The sequence below is a fragment of the Triturus cristatus genome, chromosome 12 (genome assembly GCF_964204655.1).
Source record: "Triturus cristatus chromosome 12, aTriCri1.1, whole genome shotgun sequence".
Lineage (NCBI taxonomy): Eukaryota > Metazoa > Chordata > Amphibia > Caudata > Salamandridae > Triturus > Triturus cristatus.
The window spans coordinates 286,254,351-286,276,290 of record NC_140595.1 but is presented as its reverse complement, the minus strand read 5'-3'; the positions used below and the strand labels follow the sequence as shown (position 1 = coordinate 286,276,290).

The window sequence follows — 21,940 nt, the reverse complement described above, 5'->3', positions numbered from 1 at the left end:
ACCTTAAACACAGCTCAAGAATCCTTGAAAAACGGTCTCACTTTTATCTGTTAAGTATGATTTGGGCTCCTTGATATGCTCAGTGGTCCTGACTGGTATGTATCAATTCATATTTTGCATTTTAGCGCATGGACAAATTCTGTTGGCCGTGTGTGTATGTTTTGCTGCTAAGCAACTTCTGGTTATAATTTAGTGGACTTAAAGCTTTGAACTTATGAAATCATTCGACTAAATGAACTTCAGCAAACTTGTAGTTTCTTATGTCACTGGTTTTAATCCTGCTGCTAAGCAATGTCTAGTTCATCTTTCAGTTGAGATGGATTTTGCACTTTCTTGGTTTATATTTGTTATATGAAAGTGGCACACTAAAAAATGGATATTGAACACAATAACTGCTTATAGTAATGTTGCACATATGCTCATGCCATAATATTATGTCCAGAGTTTTCTTAACCTGAATACTAAATGATACGGTTTTATCCATGTTTTTTAAGGATTGTAATTAATCATACAATAAATATTGACATACTTCTAGAGTACGGGAAACATCAAACCGCGAGGAAGGCAGAAGTGTTTGTAAATGTCTTCACTTCCATAAGATGGCGCCATAGGTGCACATTACATGTTATTTATTATATATTTTTATATTACATGTTTACTTTAGGACTTTTAGCTTGAAAATGTGTTTTTTCCAAACAGGAAATGTTTATTTAAAACATTAAGTGAAATACTAGCCTGTAGCAAATGTTTTTCTGTAGATGAGTAAACAATTATATAGTAAAGGAAGTGGTAGTACAGAAAACATATTTTACTTTATTTGAAACACATTCTGTGTGTAGAAGGGAGTGAGATTTTGGAAGCTGTTCTTGATAGTGGAGACAACAATGGCCACTGATTTTAAGAAAAGCGTACAGATTTTGGTTAGCTTTCATGAACATAATGTTATATAAACAATGCACAGCAGTAAAGCTGCACCGAGACGATTGGGACTGTTATGATGAGAAAATCATTTTTTCACAGAGACCCAATAAATATTTTGTTTATTTCACAAGACATCTGCGATTTGATTCTATTGTATATTGAAGGGGTTCCTGTGCAGTATGTGTTTGTGCACAGTTGTAATTTGTGCAATAAAACACCTTAACACACACACACATATATATATATATATTATTTTTTTATCTGTTTCATAGATCTATATTCATATCTCTCTCTCTCTCTGAAAGACAGAGGGAGGTAAAGAGTAAGAAAGAAAGGAGAGAAAAAAAAGAGAGAAATATCTTACATTTTACCTGAATGTCTAATTATCCCCAAAAAGCCATCAGCGAGCATAGCTTGTGAGGCAAACCAAAATCCCAGTAATGACGAGGTTATTAAATAAGCAGTGAGGGTGAATTTAAAAAAAAGATCCTGGTCTTAAAATTGGGTGAGTATTAATCAACCTGAAGTCGTCAGTGGAGAAAACATTTAACTGTGAGAGAAGCACACACAATTACATTGTGGTACAGGAGCATTGTTTAAATTGAGGACAACAGAAGGTGTGACCACACTTGGAAAGATCTGCCGCTCTTACCCTTCTGGCAGTAGATCGATGTCCAGCAGCGATATTCCAGGAGGCCATCGATCTGGGTCTTCACGCAAGGCTTTTCCACATCCAGGATCCCAGGACACACATCGGCACACTCTTCCACCGGCTTGTTGCCCACAATGTAGTTGTTCTCCGTGGACTCCAGCACCAGCATCCAGTCAATGGTGGACATGTAGCACAGCTCCTGGTTCCTTTCTATCCGGATGGCCCCCCGAAGGATATTGGTGAGGCTGTGCAGGCCAATGTCTCGCAAATGGGGCATCTCGTAGATAACCAGCGCATAGTTGAAGAAGAGCTCTGTTCCCCGGATGACAGACAAGTTGGGGAACAAATCCCGAAGACTCTCCAAGCCGTACACGCGGAAGAGGAGCAGGTACTCCGTGATCATGGTCAGCTTGGGGAAGCTGAGGCCGTGGAAGTCTTCGCATTTGCTGCTGAACATTAGAAGGATCTGCAGGCTGCCCTCGATGATGCTGCAGTTTTCCAGTTTCCGGAGTTGGGAGACCTCGTTGCGGATGTCCATACTCCCACAAACTGGAAAAAAAAAAAAAAAAGGAGAGAGTAAATGCCAAAGTATTATAGAGCGTTCAATTCCTCTTTCACACTGTTCCATGCACTCTGGCTTTATGATCTAGACATTAGTGTTAAGGTTATTAGTCATGAACCGGAATAGGAAAGCACTCTTTCCAGAAAACACATCATATAGAAGGCAATTTACCATACTCAGTGTATCTATTACAGGGTAATGTTAGACGCTGCTTTAGTCAAGACATTGGGCTACAACCACTGAAATGAAAGACTTTAGGTATATTGTAAAAGCCATAGATATATCAAACAAGCATTTGCAATGCAATAGGTCTCGCATTTACGAGAGTTTAAGCTATTGGCATTGTAAATGACAATGACTTTTATTTATGTTTTAAAAATGAAAACATAAATAAAAGGCATTACTTCCTCGATGTACAGTCCCGCCTTCCAATGCACCGGCCCGCAGCCCCTTCTGCCCTGTTGATGCTTTTAAAACCGCATTTCAGGGTGTTCACCCAGCCACAAAGGTAGCGTGTCATAGCTGGTGGTGCCTGGAAGGAGGTCGAAAATGCAGAAGCATGCTTTGGTTAAAATCCTAACAGTGTGTGATAGCTTAAGAGGTTCATGTGCTTACTGCGGAGATCTACATGCAGCCTGCAGTTTTCAGGTTGCAATGCTAGCCACTGGCAAGTCACCCTTACCAGACAGATTAAGTAATGCCTGCTAAGCTGAGAAGAGGTGCCAGGAGCTTTACAACACCAATGACCGCTGGGTGCGAGGACGTGGGAGCAGTGGTGTGCGAGCAGGAGACAGGTAGTCCTTTATTTAGGAGAATAAAGACTCATGGCCGCTTGAAAGTGACTGCGCCGTACCTTAAATAAATAACTATTAAAGGCGTGTGGTCGCTTGAAAGCGGACCGCTCCGTAAATTAAATAAATAAATAAGCGCTGCTTCTATAGTTGAAGCGAACCGCGCTGTAAAGTAAATAAATACATTAATAATATAAAATCGGGCGGGTGTTACGATGTCATGGGTGGAATAGGGCAAGAACTTTAAAGAAGCGATGTCATGGGTGGAATAGGAGAAGATCATTAAAAAAAAATAGTGCTCACCAACCATGTAACACCACAAGTAAAAGGTCCAGTTGTTATGGGAGGTTACAAATGCAGACAAGGTGATACCAAAGAGGGACTAACAAGCCTATTTCCGAAACAGAAGCCAGCATTTACGGCGGACAATGACACAAGCCAATGACAAATATGGCCGGAGATTGGGCAGGGCTTCCAGTGCATACTCTAATACAGCATGCCTCGCAGAGTGAGCAGTGCATGCGCACTGCCGCTAAGCTCGACCTACAAAGGCTTGCACTAGGTACAGTCTGATTGCATATTAATAGTTCAGATCAGTGACCCCCCCCCCAAGGACATCTGAAGTGACTGCATTAAGGGTGTGATTGATATTTTATATGGAGTTAACTCTAGGTGAAAATTGTGTTCTCTTTATGTATGTGTCGGACCCTACACCAAAGCTCACTGCCTCCACCCCCACTGTAATCACGTTCATTGGTCCAATACCTTTATAAGCACTTCGATGCTGCAATTTTGTAAGGTTATGGCGCTAATGCATGCAGGGGTGTAACACAGACCCCTACAGCCCCTGCGGCGCCGGAGCGGGCCACCCATCTCTGTCTAAAGCCAATGAATTTCTGTGCGATATGTAAGTATGGGGGGGGGTCTCATCACATTCTACTGGGGGTCACTTTGTATTTCGCCACTCAAACTCATGAGAGTCAAGCGTCTCTTTTCAAACAGTAGCATTGTTCCATTTTGCGTCTTTTTCTGCATACTGTTCGTGAAATATTGTTTACAACAAGGGCACTGCAGCGATAAGCGCCATATTAAACCCTGGTTATAATCCTCACATCGCAGAAAAGGCCGTGGCCGTGGCAGCACCAGCACACTGGCGTCACTAGAGGGGGGCTACTCTGTTTATGTACCCCCCACCCCTTGGGTCACAGCTGTTGAATGTGCCAGGAGATTACGTCGGTGGGGCACACTGCACCTTGCCACAGACGTTCATTTATCCAACTACATTTCACAGCAAAACAGCATTGTTCGCTTAAAATGTTTAAATTTGACTTTGCGTGTGTGCATATACACACAGGTAAGATACTTGCAACACATGTATAGTTATAGTTAGATTTAAACATGCCTCAGTCCTCACTATCCTACATATGAAAGGGGGGGCGCTACAGCGATTATGAATGGTGACTCTCCTCCCTGAATGGGTGAGGGGGAGACAGCAATGAAGCAATGACTCCAGGACTTCCTGCTCCTTTTGTGGTGAAAAGAAGGTGTGGTTCGGCAAATTTATAAAGCCACTGCCAGCCCTCTTTCTTTTGGACCATTTTAAACGGGACTTACTCTAAATAATCTTATTAGTGTCCCAGGGCTGTTCAAACTCAATAATGGCCACAAACCCAGCAAGAATGAAAGGCAGGTACGGCACAGTATCCTCGGGCCTTGGAAATCCCACACAATCGGGGCCGCTGGCAGGACGCCATGGGGTCTTAGCCTGGACAGCTGAGGGCACGGAACAACTGTGAGGCTGGCCTGGGACCAGGTCAGAGAAGAAGTGAACTCTGGCCCGGAAGGAACGGATGCCCTATAAGGTGGTGCCAGGGAAGAACCCACGGCGCTGACATGAACTGCTTCACCTGGAAGTAAATGGGACTCAATAAACAGTCAGTGTCATCAGCTTGTGTTAAAATCCAGCACTGCGTATTGACGAAGGGCGTGCGGCCTAGCGACTAGTTCTCCAGCGCCGGCCTTCACGCCGCATCCTGTGATCCTGGGCAATGATCTCGGTTCAAGTTTGAGCTATAAAAAAGCACAACAAATAAACAATTGCCCGTGTGGTCACACCATATTATATTGTTTATAATCAAACTTGCGGTCTATCCAATTTCCACACTGTTTTATAAAGTTGTATTTTTAATTTACGAGGCATTGAAGCAACGAAACACCTATTTTATGCAGACCATATTTCTTTTTATATTGAACGCATTTTTTGCACATTACACACACGCAACGTGTAGCAAGAAATGAAGAACAAAATGCATTCGTGTCTGGGAAGGGTTGTAAACGCTGCACGTATCAAGGACTGGGGGCAATTAAAAGAACAGCCTGCCCTGTGTACCACCTCAGTGAAACTGCACCCTGGGCCCTGCCTTTGGACGGAATGTCACATCCACTCAGAGATAAGCAGCGCCTGCCAGGGCCGGCTTTAGGGCGGCGCGACCGGTGCCACCGCACCAGGTGCTGGATTCCTGGGGGCGCCGTGTTTTAAAGTTCATTATACTTTTGAAGCACCTGCTGCAGCGTTCCTTTCCTCCGGCAATTACCAGGCCTCACATAAATGTCAAGAAAACTCGTGTGATTAATTATCTTCCTGGAGAGAGATCAGCATTTTGTATAGTTGAGGTTTTGACTTCGGTGAAGTTAGTGCAGAGGGTTAATTTGCCTGCTGCAAAGAACTGTACCAAGTAGATTACAGAGTGCATATGATGTAAACAGATCAGCAGGTTACTGCTTTCAAAAGAGACATCCTTTTGTTACTTGCAATTTATAACTTAAAGTCCTAATATAGAATAGTGAGGTATTAACTTTCATCCTAGAACTGTATACACACTGCAAAGTATACATTATTAGAACATTGATTAATGTTGCAAAAAGGGTTAATTTGGCTAGAAATCGATTCTTATTATTAAAGAAAACTCCCAACTATGCTGTTTCTTTTTCGACTCTGAGTTTGTGCTTCTCCACACCAAGCACTCTTAAACTATACTGCCCACCAGTATGGGTGACATGTGACTCCTACACTTTCAGTCCTTTGGCTTATGTATCATTTCCTATACACGGATTTACACACGTATGATTGATTGTCTCTGTGTAATGTGTGTGTGATGCAAAGTGCTCGGACACCCTACACTGGTATGAGTGGCGCTATATAACTAATTCAATGCATCTGAGAGAGTGTGGTTATGGTGAATTGGTCACTGTTAAAGGGTGCTAGTGAGAGAATCCGTGGTGGAGGTGGTCATTGGGGGGGCGCCAGCAAACATTGTCGCACAGGGGGCCACCAGCACTAAAGCCGGCCCTGGCGCCTGCCCCACGTGGCCAAGACCGTCTCCGGGAGAACCATCGTTCTCGAAGCTAAATTACAAATCCATGGGAAACAAGCACAAGCGCGCGCAGCAACAGGGGGAGGGGAGAGAGGAGGGGGCCTGAGCGATTCACTTGCGGGAGCGAGCGGCTGACGCCGCGATAATTGATAATATATGACGCCAGTCGCTCGCTCCCGCAAATGAATCGCCAGACGTGCACGCGTTGCCATTGAAGTCAATGGAACACGTACACGTTTTTGGCTGAAAAGCCATAGCGATTGCTAAAGATCTTTTGCTTATGCACCTAAAAAGGTGTAGTATGTACCACTCTTGCAAAGGAAGGCTTGCATCATGAGGCCCCACATTTATTTTAGTGCATTTTAAAAGGAACGTGGCTAACTAGCACTAAAAAATCATGGCTTTTGACTTTGAAATCCGCACTGGAATATACCATCTAATGTACATCTGTATCAATAGGTCTTAGTTGCTCGCTAATAAAATATAAACTTTTTATGGATGTGTATCAAAATTGCTCATCCAATGTATAAATCTACTTTTTATTCCCATCTTATACCTATAGTTCATCTAAATAGCATATACATGTTATAGATCTTTACATACGCTGTTAGAGTATTTTCTTTTACAGTAACATATACCTTTTGAGTCAGAATTAGGAATTACTTAAAGGTGGCCGCATGTAGTGACTTTTGATATTATTTACAGAGTCCCCCCCCCCCCCTAGGAGGCACAAGATTTATACTGTAGAAACGTACTTCAAGCATTAACCGTGCACCAGGTAAGGGCGCCACCTGGACAGCTGATACCACCACGGATCCTCTTAGAAACGTTCAGAGCCCGAGCTCAGGCAACAGGGCAGTTTACCACTTGGGTGCTGACCCCTACCTAGCAAGACAAGCTGCTCAGCAGCAGTCCCTCATCCACGGTTCTTTTCGTCGAGAGCAGAGTATCCCCCTCACTCTTTTTCCTGCTGCCCTAACATCTCCCACCCTGTCTGATGCCATCACACGACTCCAGGCCCCTTCAGGCACCTGGCTGCTCCCCCTCCCTGCACCTCTTGCCAGTGATAGTAGCAGTGGCTTGACTTTGTATTTTCTCTTTGCAACTAGTGATATCTCGTGTGGGATAGTGATCTCGGGTGACGTCAACTTCACATGTAAAACTTCAGGTCACTCAGGCAAACGGAAGTGAACCAAACTTTGCCCACGAGCACAGTGTACCTGAACCCTGCGGGCACTCCTATTCATATATCTTACTATCATTAATAATTGTGCCAATGCCCTGCCTTGGAAAGTGGTCGAACATCATCTAGAGCACTTGTTAGAAGACACACAACATGGGTCTCCGGCTCAAGAAAACATAGCAGGTCTACCAGAACGATAAAAAGAAAAGAACGTTTCCGGATGGAATCAGACCCTACATATGAACTAAGCTGCAGCAACTCATTCAACCATATAAACAAATGGGACTAACAAGTTGACTTTTTTACCATGCTCATCTAGGCACAGTTGTGAGCACAGAGGGAGCACCTTGGGAGCCTATAAACTTGGCTCCAGCTATACATCGCTCTGGATACAGCTTGCATCACAGTGCAACAGTGGTGATCGACCATAGACTATTGAGGTAGATTAGTGGACTTTGATTGGTCGGCAAAAGATCTGTTTTTGAGATCCCAAATTGATAGGAATCAGTCAGGGATATGCTACAAGCCTGCTTTTTCACCCTGCACTAGGGTAATCGTATCATACAAAATGGGGCGGGAAACAACCTTTACAACGCAGTCATTACATCGCACAACCTTTACATAGCAGTCATTACATCTCAACATCCTTTACATCACATGTCACTACAACGCATGTCATTACAACGCATGTCACTACAACACAGGCATTGCATTGCAAGTCATTACAATGCATACCATTACAACGCATAGTACCCTTACACTATCCAACACTTACCCTTCTGTTGCACTCTCTGGAGTTAGAATAGTAATTTTTACCCCTACGCTATCCAACACTTACCCCACTGTTGCACTCACTGGAGTTAGAATAGTAATTATTACCCCAATACTATCCAACACTTACCTTAAATGCGATGTAATGGTATGCATTGTAATGGTATGCGTTGTAAAGGTATAATGCAATGTAATGTAATGCGTTGTACAGGTAGCTTCTGAAAATGCGATGTAATGGCATGCAATGTAAAAGAATTCATTGTAAAGGATGTTGCGATGTAAAAACTGCGTTGTAAAGGCATGCATTGTAAATGCATGCATTGTAATGTCATACATTCGTAATGACCAATGTGATAACTAGCACCACTGGATGCGTCATTATTTACTGCCAGATCTGAGCTGTCAAATCACTTTGGTTTTTAATCAGAGAAGCAGCAAATCAGGCATCAATTCTACAGTATTATCTTGATTTCGGCAAAACAATTAAAAATGCAATTTAGAGACCGCTAACTGAACTAAGTAAAAATCAGGAAAAGAGATTTGCCCAAAATCACACCGTAGGACACAATTTAAAAACATTTCTCCTAGATCTAGGCTAGTGCACGAATCACTAGTTTGAAGCTTGCCCTCAAAAACTGGACTGAACACATCTGTGAAACTCCAACTTGACATTATGGCTATTGTTCTCCGTCAGAACCCCTTTCAGAGGGCCATGGGGCAAGCAGAGGTTAATGCGCCCAACCGTGGGGGTGGAGGCATTTTACTCCTGATGTCCTACTAGGAGTTCTTAGCAACTGGGAAAAGTAACCCTTCTGCCCTTGACTTTTAGTGGTAGACGTGAACGAGCAGTCTGAGGCTCCCTCAGTGGCTATGTGTGACTATAGATTAGTGAACAGGACTCATAACTCAAACACTGTGCAGCAGTAGCAATAAATCAATGTCCAGTTAAATACTTATTTTTTATCATAAAAATAATTGGTTCCAACTCTACTCATGCAAAGGAAGGTTCCAACATTTATAGACAACACATTCCTTCTTGAGGCCAGGGGTCTAGTGTTTCAATGGCAAATCCCTGTCCCACCTGCCCCTTTCAATGTGATCCAGCTATTCCCCATTCACTGGCACCCACATCCAGAAAATGCTCACTAGTAGGCCTAGTCTCAAGAATCTACACTGACTCTTAGAAAATAGTCAAAGGGGTCTTGGCGCCGCAGCTTGTCCCCTTGGGCCTGGTAGGCCCATACTCAATCTTGCTCACTCTGGCAGAGAGGAAGCATCCCATGCATTGGAGGTTTCCCTGCCCATGGGCACTCTCACAGGTCCAATCCTGCTCAGTAGGTTGGCTGCACATGGGAGGCACAGCAGCACTCGGTAGGCACAGGCTCTCTTCTGAACCTATGCAGTCGGTTGCAGCAGCGATCAAAAGTGTTTCCGCACTCCTCCTGCTAAGTACGTTTCTGTGTTCCCCAGAAGGGGGGCGGGGGTGAATCTGATGCTGCTGATCTCAATCCGAGCGATGAGGTGAAACATCCATGGTGCCCTCACACTGTGCATGGGGTTGAATCAGTTGCAGTCCTCGTTGCTCCTCATGACCCACGTGTCACCATGGTTCATAGTTCTCAGGCTCCAGACAAATCTGCAAGGCAAAATTGTTTGGCAGCCCCTCCTGGCACACAATGTTGCCACACCACTGCCACCCATGGTGCCCGGCAACTACTGCACCCCAACCTGCACCACAGCAGCCCCTACTGGCAAATGGAGCAGCTGCTACAGTCCTGGACAGGCTTCAACACTTCTCAGCAGGCAGTTTCTTCCACTGCGGCCAGTCCTGGCATACAGGGTCACCACAATAGTGCCATACATATAGTCCATTTCAGGACACTAAATGTGATTATGAGTCTGGGTCTGAAGATTTATGTTGGCATTCTCCATCTTTTGAAGTACATACTTCTCCTTTCCCTCTTCTTCTTCAAAGCTATCTGTCTCAGCAAGAGAGGCTTTGAAGCTGATACTCCCACAACACAGTCTATGGGAGTGACTAGAGTTCACACCTGGATGTCAGCCACAGAAATATGTGCATCAAAAGGTTGATCCCGGGCTCACATCCCTACTCTTCATGATCCCCTTATCAGCCCCATCTCCTTCATGAAAGGTGTCTAGGCCCATTCATTGTGATGTCTCACTGAATCAAAGAGTAGCCTTTGAAGTGTACAGCGGGAGAGACTTTCTCCCTTCACCAATGTGTCCCACCCAGCTCACAGAAATACAGAAATCCACAAATCTGTCTATGGAGATTCTGCTACCTCCTCATGTCTTCACTAGGCAGGACTGGGCTTCCCAATACGGCACCCACAGTCCACCATGCAAGGTACCATCACAGGCACACTTGCATTCAGCCTGTAGACCTCACTCCAGTGACACTGGTTTAAAAGGATCTGTTCCCTCCTATTGATCAATACACAGTATGCTTCTACCACTGTGCTTGTGCCGCCTAACTCTTGGTGAAGGCCATAGCATTTCATCACTACGAGGGTAGCACTTTGGGTGCCCCTCCCAGTCCAACAAAATTGCAATCCGTGAGACAGTCCTATGTCATTGTACATGTGCATGATCTGCATTTGCCAATAACAACAAATATCAGCATTAGGTTTCAAGACAGCAGTACAGTTGGGAACTCGGGACAGGGCTGTGTGTCCATTTTCTAACTCAACACTCTCAAAGAAAACTAACAATTGCTGCAACCAGAGTGTCTGGACATATGTCTTCATAATAATATTTTTATCTCAATAAGATTTGGACCAAATACCCAAACAACAAGATAATTTGGCAGTTCAAATTACCGAAAGCCGAGACATCTAATCACTACCCAAAGTTATGAATTTTATTGAACACTTTGCTGAGGCTGAGAACCTTAAAAGCACAGTCAATTATCACGCCCTGGGGAGCCAGACCAAAATTGTCCCCTTTTTTTTCTAAACAATCAAGCATATTGTAAAAAACACCTTCCCTACTGAGAAACTCAGGAACACTAAAAGACCAAGACATGGGTTAATGACGGGCTTTTCAAAAACTGTTTCAGAACAATCAAATGTGAGATCATTAATGCACTAAATGTTAGAATTAACCATTATTGCCACATGGCCCATGTATTGTCGAGACCTGGAGGTCACTTCCGGTAATCCCAGGTCTCAAGGGAGTTTTGGCCTGATGTAGAAAAATGGAGTTGAAGTATCAATCTGTGTGACGTAAGCAGCAGCGGCTCCTCTGTAATGGTGGAAGAATGTTGCCCACTGCTAAAAGCCAGCAGTTGAAAAATAAAATGATAATAAAACTATTTTATTCTCTTTTTTACTTTATTTTTAAGTGACTGGCAGAGATTGTGAGCCATGCGTTTGTAGGGAGGTGCGGGTCTGGCCATGGCACGGAGGAGGAGTGGTGGGAACTGTAAGTGCACATGGTGGTTTGGGTGGCCAGACGTCTTAGGACGGCCAAACCGACATGCACATTTAGGTTTCTTCAACCCAGCTGTGTTCCACAGACGGGTGGAGAAATTGCACAGACTGCTTGAGCGAGCATCAGACCAGCCTGCTCAGGTCAACCTGGCACTGCTCTCAGACTTGGTAATAGCATGAGAGCAGGGTCTGTATTGGATGGGGAGTCTGTGATGGTGTCCCAGGGACTGCTGGGAATAGGAGAGCAGAGGTGCACCAAGGCGCAAGGCGTCTGGCAGCATTAGGTAAGTCTTTTGTTACAATTCGTTATTAACCCCCCCCCAGACCCCCACCCTCTCCCTGTATATTGGCAGCAGCCACTACTGGGCGTAAGAAGAAGCAAAAAGTGTCTTCTGATTTGTGATGGACCACGTCTGGTCCATTAAATCCTGTGTGGTTCATTTTTTAAATGCAATGCAGACGATAGCGGTCTTGGACACCCATTCCAAATGCAAGTGAGAAGGGGTGGGCGAAGTTTGCGGAGTTGCACTATGCGAAATTTTGAATAATTTCTCTCCGCCCTAATTCAAAGTTGTCATATTGATAAGTGTGACAGTCCCCATAGCATATTCCTATAAACAAAGTGCTATACACAATCATTGGGGACAGACAACGACCCCACGCCGGAAGCCAACACCCCGAAGCCCTGAGGTGCACTCCTTGTGCAGACATGCCATACAGATCTGGGACCTCCTCAACACCATCTCGCCTGACGTCACCTTCTTCACAGAAACCTGGACCAACTCCATCTCCGCCCCCTACATCGCCATCCCCGACGGATACAAGATTCAGAGGAAAGACCTCCCCAGCCGCCCAGGAGGAGGACTTGCCATCCAACACAAGAACTCCCTCCACCTCACCACCTCCAGCATGACCGACTCTCCGCCCACCACCTAACACCTCCATTTCCAGATACATTCCAGCCTCAGATCCTCCCTATATGGCACCCTCGCCTACAGGCCCCGGACCTGGAACAGTGTTCAAAACTACCATCGCGGACCTCATCGCCCCCCACACCATCGCGTCCTTGGACTACATACTCATCGGAGACCTCAACTTCCACCTTGACAACCTCAAAGACCCCAACTCCTTCACCTTCCTGGACAACCTTGCCTACCTCGCACTGAAACAGCTCATCAGCACCCCCATCCAAAAGGCTGGATACACCCTCGACCCCATCTTCCAAGGAGGAAACAATATCTATTTCAGCCACACCACGCAACCCCTCTGGACGGACCACCACTGCGTACACTTCCACTTTGACAAACCCACCGCCCCAAAACCTGCTCCCTGCCCACCACGAAGGAACTGGAGCAAAGTCACGGAGGAGCACCTCAACTCCACCCTCAACCGCGATGCCCCCTCCACCTCAACCGAAGCCAACCTCACAGCCAAAGAACTACACAGATGGATCTCAACCTGCAAGGACAAAGTCGCAACCCACAGACAGCATCCCAAAAAGGCCACTTGGTTCACCGCCGACCTCCAAGAATCCAGACGCACCTGCAAACGTCTCGAAAAGAATTGGCGAAACAGCAAAACTTCAGAAGACCACACCACATACAAGAACGCCATGACAGAATACCACCAACTCATCCGATCAACCAAACGAACCTTCATTTAGTGCAAGATCACTGCCAACTCCAGCAACTTGAAGGAACTCTTCAGCATCATCCAAGAATTCACGAAACACCCCCCCCCCCCAGTGAGGCCACAGACATCCCCCCTCCCAGGACCTTTGCAACAAGCTCAGCTCCTACTTCCATCTGAAAATCAAGTCCCTCTACGACAACTTCAACGAACAGACATCGGACTCTGAAACCACTCCCCCCTCCAACAACACCAGCCAACCCACAATCTCTGCCTGGACCCCAGCCACCACCAAAGACACCGAATCAACCATGAAAGGCATCCACTCAGGAGCACCCACGGACCCCTGCCCTCCGCACATCTTCCACAGAGCCACAGCCGCCATCGCACAGGAACTACGACGCACCATCAACACCACCTTCAAACCGGCACCTTCCCCGATGACTGGAAATGCGCAGGAGTCCAGCCCCAGCTCAAGAATCCCTCAAAAAACACTTCGGACCTCAAGAACTACCGACCCCTCTCCCTCCTCCCCTTCGCGGCCAAAGTCACTGAGAAGACCATCAACGCCCAACTAACGAAATTCATCGAAGAGAACTCCATCTGTAATCCCTCCCAATCCGGATTCCGCAGCAACCACAGCACCGAGACTGCTCTACCCGCCTCCACAGATGAGATCTGCACCCTTCTCGACCAAGGCCACACCACGGCCCTGATCCTAGTCAACCTCTCCGCAGCCTTTGACACCGTCTCCCACCGCACATTCACCACCAGACTTCACGACACCGGCATATAGGGAACTCCCTCAAATGGCTCCTCTCCTTCCTCACCGGCAGAACCCAAAGAATCAGACTGCCACCCTTCCTCTCCAAACCCACAGAGATCAACTGTGGAGTACCCCAAAGATCGTCACTCAGCCCAGCACTCTTCAACATCTACATGGCCCCCCTCACTGCCATCGGCAGACAGCACCGACTCAGAGTCTCCTATGCCGACAACACCCAGCTCATCCTCTTCCTCACCAAGGATCCTGTCACCAACAGACTTAGCTTCCAGGAAAAAATTAAGGACGTCACATCCTGGATGAGCAGCAGCTGCCTAAAGCTCAACTCGGAGAAGACAGAGGTACTCCCACTCTGACCCTCTCCCACCTCATGGGACAACACCTTGTGGTCCACAGCCCTTGGAAGCCCCCCCACGGACCACGCCGGGAACCTAAGCATCGTCCTCGACTCCTCCCGCTTCATGACCAGAAAGATCAACACCGTTGCCTCCACCAGCTTCAATACCCTCGGTATCCCTCGCAAGACCTTCAAATGGATCCCCCTGAATCAAGAAAGCTCATCACCCACGCACTCATAACCAGCAGACTGGACTACGGACACACCCTCTATGCAGGAATCAACAAACCTTTGCTCCGCAAACTCCAGACCATACAGAACACTGCAGCCAGACTCGTCCTGGGCATCCCTCGACATGAACACATCATCCAAAACCTATGAGACCTCTACTGGCTCTCCATCGAGAAGAGGGTAACCTTCAAGATACTCACCCACACCCACAAATGCCTCCAAAACACCGGACCCCATTACCTCAATGAGAGAATCTCCTTCCACGTACCCAAGACAAACCTCCATTCCGCTGACCTTGCCCTCGCCGAAAGCCAGCGCATCCGCAGAGCCAGAACGGGTGGAAGAGTCTTCTACTACACCGCGGCAAAGACCTGGAACCAGCTCCCGATCAACATCAGGATGACCCTCAAAACCTGGCTCTTCGACTAAACAGAGTTGCTTATCCCCCCTCCCCCACAGATCCTTGAGACCCTCATGGGTGAGTAGCGAGCTTGACAATTCCCCTGATTGATTGAGCTGGGGGAACGCAGTATTGGCAACAAAACACTTTTATAGAGCTTCACTAACCCACCTAGCTCCGGAAAATGCCATTAATATGGTGAGGTTCCACAGCAGTGGCTATTCAGTAATAAAGAAAAATATCAGGCTGAATAAAATTCTCTTCACAAATGCGACTTTGTGTGCACAATCACAAACAATCTGTTTGCTCGCACACCTCTATTCATAATAAGTGTCCATCTTGCAAACATTCATTATTGCCCATGCCCCCCCCATGCTCCCCTTAGCTTGCCGGAATATTTTATTTTCACTTGCCAGACCCAAGCCGGTCACAGGCTGGTCCTAACTCATGAATAAAAGTAGTAAAAGGATCAATCGCAGGGTCATCATCCTCCTCTTCTCCCTCAATGTGGAGCACAGATTATTGTAGGCGAAACCAACTCCAGCACACACTCGCCAGCGAAAGGCTCCATGGAGCCGACCAATCAGAGCACGGATGCATACAGCTCAGGAGTAGGGTGCTCCTCTGAGGCTGTCAATCACAGTCAGTCACGACCTCTTCCTAAGAGTGTGCGTCAAACTCTTGCTCGCTACCTCCAGTCAATGATTGGTTACGGACATGGCGTCTCCTTTATTATAAACTGCCTCAGCTCTAGCTCCAGAGTCCCCTCCCAACTTGGCTGTTTCAGGGCAGAGCACTTTTTTCACACGCTCATCTTGGAGGTGATATGCAAAGTTGGGGGCAGTAACGAGCCTGTTCCAACTCCAAGCCATTCTGTGAGAAGTGGAAACAGCTGCTGCCTTTTTGGTGTAATACCTTTTAAAGGAACGTAAGGACATTTGCAAATCTGTCCATGAAATGCGTAAACACTGAACCTACAGACAACTGGTGTCTCCGTCACGTAGACATTTATGCTGGGTCGATTATAGAAGACTTACTTTGATTGGCTTTGTTGTGTGCATGGCAATTATTTTCCTTAGGCATGAGCTCTAATTATGGAGAAAAACATGTTGCACTTAAGGACGCTTTCTAATTAGGCTGCTCGAAACACAATTATATCTATCAAAGAGTCCAAAAATTCTTGCACGTCGCAATTCTGTCATCATTGAAGAACATTACAGAGGTAGTCACAGAGAGCTAATGTGATTGTAGGGATGGCCCGGCACTGGTAAACTTCGCAATCCAAGGCGGGAGGCAGAGTTTTATTTTTGTACCCATCTCCACGACTAAAAAAACTTTGCAAGCTCTGCCAGCGGAGCGTAGTTTACTGCCCACCCCTACAAATGAGTGCACACATGCCACTGCAAAATAATCAAGTGTACATCAGGCGCCACATTACACAATAAGCGTATTTTCATTGTTTGTACTGGGCGCACCTTTAAAATGGTGCGCCCGCCGTAAACAATGTAAATGCACCCTATTACGATGAATGCACTTCCCCCAGGGAAGCTGTGAACTCATGCTGCCCTGGGGGCAGTGCATTCAGGTGAAAAACGGAACGGCTGCTTTACCGTGTTTTCACAGTGCATGTGGCAACCCGCCTCCACTTTGAAGGGGGATTAGAGATCCCCTTGCAGGTGGGTGCAGTCAGTGACTGCCCCACCTGCAAGGGTATGTCTGGGGGTCCATGGGACCCCTTTCCCCCTGCCAGAGGGCAACTCTCAGGGGGCGCACTGTCAGTGCGCCCCCTGACATCTTCTTTGCCTCTGTGCCACATGTCTGTAATATGGCGCGGGTGCAGAGGCAAAGGGATTCCTTATTTGCATGGGGCACGCCCCCATGCAAATGAGGGAACACACCCTGAAGATAGCGCTGGCGCTTTATGTGCACCAGTGCTATCGGTATCACAGAAGGGGTCCCACAAGTGTGTGCTGCCCCTTCTGTAATACCAAAGTGCCTTGGGGTGCGCAAAGCGGGAGCAAATGTCCGTTGCACTCCCGGGGAAATTTCTGTAATATTCCCCTGGTGAACATACACAAAGTTTACATTCAGAGCTTAAAGCCAGTATTTTAAGTTGGTGAGCACCTTTTATTTCATTATCAGACCTTGGCCCAGGGCAAGAGAGAGAAAGACAGAAAAAACAGAAAGCGAAAGAAGGAAATACAGTGACAAAGGTAGAAAGCAGGGTTGAAATGAGCCTTTAAGAGTGAGATAGGGACAGGAATCTAGGGCTGTGGAAGCAAGGGGCATGAGGTGAAATCAAGACTAGGCAGCCTTGGTATTCAAAAACAGTATTCTTCATGCGGAAAGAAAGTATTTAGGCCCAGCACATATTTTGCACACAAATGTAAGCGCCGGTTGAACTAGTGTCTACCTGGAAGCAAATGGAACCACTGTGCACCTAGCGGCCCTACGCTTCCAAAATTAACGAGAAGCTCCTATTTCACAGCTGTCTATGCACAGTCTTAGTAAATGGGAAGAGACCGTGTATTTTGTTTGACCTCTCCGGGTGCACATATCGATTCATTCGACCCAATACATGCACTCAATAGGCACTCATTCATGCTTATTGTATTGCCTGCAAACATGGCCAGGAGCACTTGAAGGCCCTTCTTCAAGGTTTGAATAAACACAGAAGTATGAATTGTGATGTGCGTTTTCTTAGAGCCTCTGTTTGTCCAGTAACCAACCAGCATGCATTGAGATGATGGTGCATGAGTGGCTCTGTACAGTCACAAGGCACTAGCGCCTCAAAAGGATTTGGTATTTTTGTGGGACCTTGTTCACCGAGTTCAGAGGAAAGCCTCTACAGAATTTAGGATTTCTGTGGGGCTTTGTTTACTGAGTTCAGAGGACAGCCTCAACAGGATTTGGAATTTTTATGGGACCTTGTTCACCAAGTTCAGAGGACTGCCTCAACAGGATTTGGAATTTTTGTGGTGCCTTGTTCACTGAGTTCAGAGGAAAGCCAGCATCAATAGGGCAAATGCTAAAAACATAAAATAATCTAAAAATACCAAACTGGCAACTCCAATATGTATTTACTTAGATGATGAGAGTGGCAGAAAATAGGATCAACATTTCAATATGTGTATTGATCGGACTAAGTCAACCTTCAGCTGCAGCGCTAAAGCACGTTTGCCCAAAGCACTAGAGTATACTTTGTGGACATCAAATGTAACCACGACCTTAATGTAGTCTTGTTACCATTGCCACTATATAAACAATACACTCTCTCACTCCACAATCTTCCGTATGCATGACAAATTAAATATTTTTGGAAATGCCACAATTATGTGTGCGCAAAGTCCACTTCTGTCAGGATCCCGACGTTTAAAAAGTTGAAAAAACAGTAAAAGTAGTTTTTGTGGTAGGAAAAAACTACAAACAATAATTGATGGAAGAGAATCTTCATGCCTAAAATATTTTACGTGGTAAAATCTCTCAGCAAACATTGTGTGAGAAATGTCATCCACCTTTAAGGGGGCAAATTGAAGCGCTTTTGCCAGCCGAGTTTAAATCTCGTAAATCCGAATTAAAAGTTGGACATCTTCACTGATACGGCAATATTCTGTATGGATTTCAATATTGTATATGGATTTCAATATTGTGTATGGGTTTCAATATTGTGTATGGATTTCAATATTGTGTATGGATTTCAATATTGTGTATGGATTTCAATATTGTGTATGGATTTCAATATTGTATATGGATTTCAATATTGTGTATGGATTTCAATATTGTATATGGATTTCCTACTGTCAAAGTCGTTGTTCCTTACACTCAAATGTGTATACGTGTTCTTAGCCATATAGGACTCCTAGTGTTATAACATACAGAGCCTGGTGACGACATAAAATGAAATCCAGCCTAATTAATAGAAAAAAAGACAGAGACTGTATGATTTCGTGTTGAAATAGGACCAACGAACAGAAAAAACGTGAGCGTTAATATCCGATTTTGTAATCCTTCCAGGACTGTGATCCTTAAAAAAACAGCAAAAATGCACAAAGCTTTCTTCAGTAAGACCTTATGACATACACCTGTAATGTCAGGAGTGAGTCCAGAGTTAGTAATACCGACTCACAAAAAACAAAACCTTTCTGTAAAGTGCACGGAATTTAAGACCCGCTGCACACTGGTGGGAAGTGAGAGCCGAGAACGGATTCAGGCCACATGCTTGGATCTCCCATTATAGGAGCAGGTATGCACGTGGTGAATCATTGACCCGGCCCCCGAGCATGGCATTCGCCCTCACAGCTGGCCTAAAGCCCGCAGGAAACCGGTGGCTGCTTAAGTTCCAGCATGGTGCTTCACACATTCTGTAAACGGCACATTCACCGAGTGGAGGTACCGGAGCGTGCCCTGCAACGCTTCCGATTAGCATGCAGGGAAATGTGGCAGAGGTTAGGTGTCTCATTCGACTCATTTAATGCAGACTGCGGACGTGTTGGCTTGTACAATTCTCAGAATCTTCCATGAAAAAGTCCCGTTTATATAGCGCCTCTTTTCTTAGTGCTATTGGGCAGCACATGGGCACGAGTGATCGCCAGCAGCTGAGATGTTCACCAGCATACCACCTTAAGCCTTACTCAAAGAGATGCCCTGATGATAAAGAGCAGTTATTGAAATCAACTGATTGAAAAACTGAGATGCATACCATAAGAAATTGGGCTATTCACTGAGGGCGCCAATTACCCATCTCAATTAATACTTGCAATGCTTGCCAAGGTGAACCACTAAATAAACCGGAGCTCAACCTGCTGCCAGCTGTGGCACAGAGCTGACAGGCTTCACTTAGAAGCACAGCTGGAGGTATTTGTGCAATACTAAAACAGTAATACTTTTGAAACGCAAAACAATAAAAATCCCAAAACAACTGAGAAAATAGAGTTAAACTTAATAAAGACATTTACACCAGTTATTTTGAATAAATGAAGACTTTAACAAGAGAATAAAACGAAGAATGCAATGAATATTTCTTCAGAGATGGGTTTGAGTAATTTATTTCAAAATACCAGGTACAGATGCCTGACCTTTCTGCAGCTTCAGGGAGGATGTTTGGGGTGTTACACCCACCTAATGAATATATTCTTTAGTAAACAGTTGGGTGCAGGTGCTTTAAGTTGGGTATGGTGAGGTGTTTGTCAGATTTCACTGGGGATTTTTACATACAAATACAGACAAAAACATACACACACACACGTTTGTCTCAGTTTCAAAGGTCTTACATTGTAAAAAATGTTTTACAAAACATTGAGGGGCATATTTATGCATTTCCCATGAGCCACTCAGGGGGGCGCAAGGGTGATGCAAAACCCAAGTAGGAATTATGAAGCCACGCAAGGCCACCTTTCGTGGCCCTGAGTGGCATGATAAATTCAGAGTAACGCAACGGAGCACGTTGGCTCCTTGTTCAAGAGAAAAAAACGCATTCAGCCCCTAGAGACCTTTCAGATATTCTTCACTGTCCACAGAAGAAGGGAAAACGTGTTCTAGATTATGGAGAGGCATGGTCTCTCTTTTTCTCTAGAAAGCATTTCTGAACTTGGGGTAAGCGAATGTTATGAAAATTAAATAATACAAATAGTTATGTTCATTATTAAATTAATTAATGGTACAAAAAATGCTAGCATATTAATTAAAATATCTATATTTAAATATACACATATTTTCACTGGCAAAAACAAAGGTTATAGGGACTTTATAGTCAGGAAATAGAATTACATAAACCCTTCGAAATTCACGAAACAACCAAAGGTTACAGGGACGTTAGAGTTAGGTTCAGGTTTTGCACACACAAAACCACAGAAATTCAGCTGTTAGAGTTATCTCAAGCAACTGTAGCTCACGCCCTAAGGCAACTATAGCTTGTGTGACTGCCATGCACAGTTTCCTCATCAATATTTTAAAGCAAATGTTGTAGTGATATTATCAATGATGTCATAGAAGATTGTGAGTGATATAATATGTGTAGTAATTAGCAGTGCACGACAAGGGCTCAAGTTATACCATGCATTTATTTCCCTCATACAGCCAACCCCATGCCACGCACGGCATTCTGCGTGGTAGGGGGCTGGCCAGGCCCTGTTGCCAAGCTCACCAAAGGCAGCCAACCCGGGAGGGGGACACGCAGACCCCCCCTTTCTGAGCCCCTATCCCCCGGGGTCTGGCATATTTAGGGAGTGAGGGAGGTGGGCACGTGTCCCCCTCCCTAGGCCTGTTTTGGCCCTGGGGAATTTTGTTTGTAGAGGAGGGAAGTACAATGCTGCTCCCTTTGGGCGGGAGCAATATTCAGATCGGTTTCCCTGCCTGCATTACTGTGGGTAGGGAAACGGATATGAAGTCCGCTCACAGCCGGTGGGAGCATTTTTAAAGCGGACTTCGTGTTTGCTCTTGCTTGGAGGGAGCTTAGAAATTGCTCCTGCCAAGAGAGAGCAAAAACAGGTACCCCTGCTCATGCCAGTGAGGGCAGGAAAACTGCTTTGTCCCGGAACACATTCATATGCGAGAAAGAAAGAAAAAACATACTACCATGGTGGAGTCACTATCTAGACAACAATATTGATATTTAGGAAGGTACATTAGAGGAAACAATAAAAGTGTCATAAGTAACTGAACACTATGATGAACATCCAAAATGTACCTTGATAAAAGAAACGGCTGAAGTTAAATAATGTCCAAGCAGAAATTTCAGTGACTACCTACACTAAATCAAAAGACGAAAACACACACTTGCATACAGCATTATTTTGATATTCAGGATCAACAAAATATTTGCACATTAGACAGATATTTAGAAACAAAATGAATA

General features: G+C 45.3%; 1 protein-coding gene across 1 annotated transcript in view; it reads right to left on the bottom strand.

Annotated features, from left to right (window-relative positions):
• Positions 1–21,940, bottom strand: part of INSRR (insulin receptor related receptor) — a 627,856-nt gene that overhangs the window by 494,662 nt on the left and 111,254 nt on the right. The window contains exon 2 of the mRNA XM_085637005.1: positions 1,574–2,122. Within this exon, the coding sequence (XP_085493131.1) occupies positions 1,574–2,122 (549 nt within the window). The remainder of the gene's footprint in view (positions 1–1,573; positions 2,123–21,940) is intronic.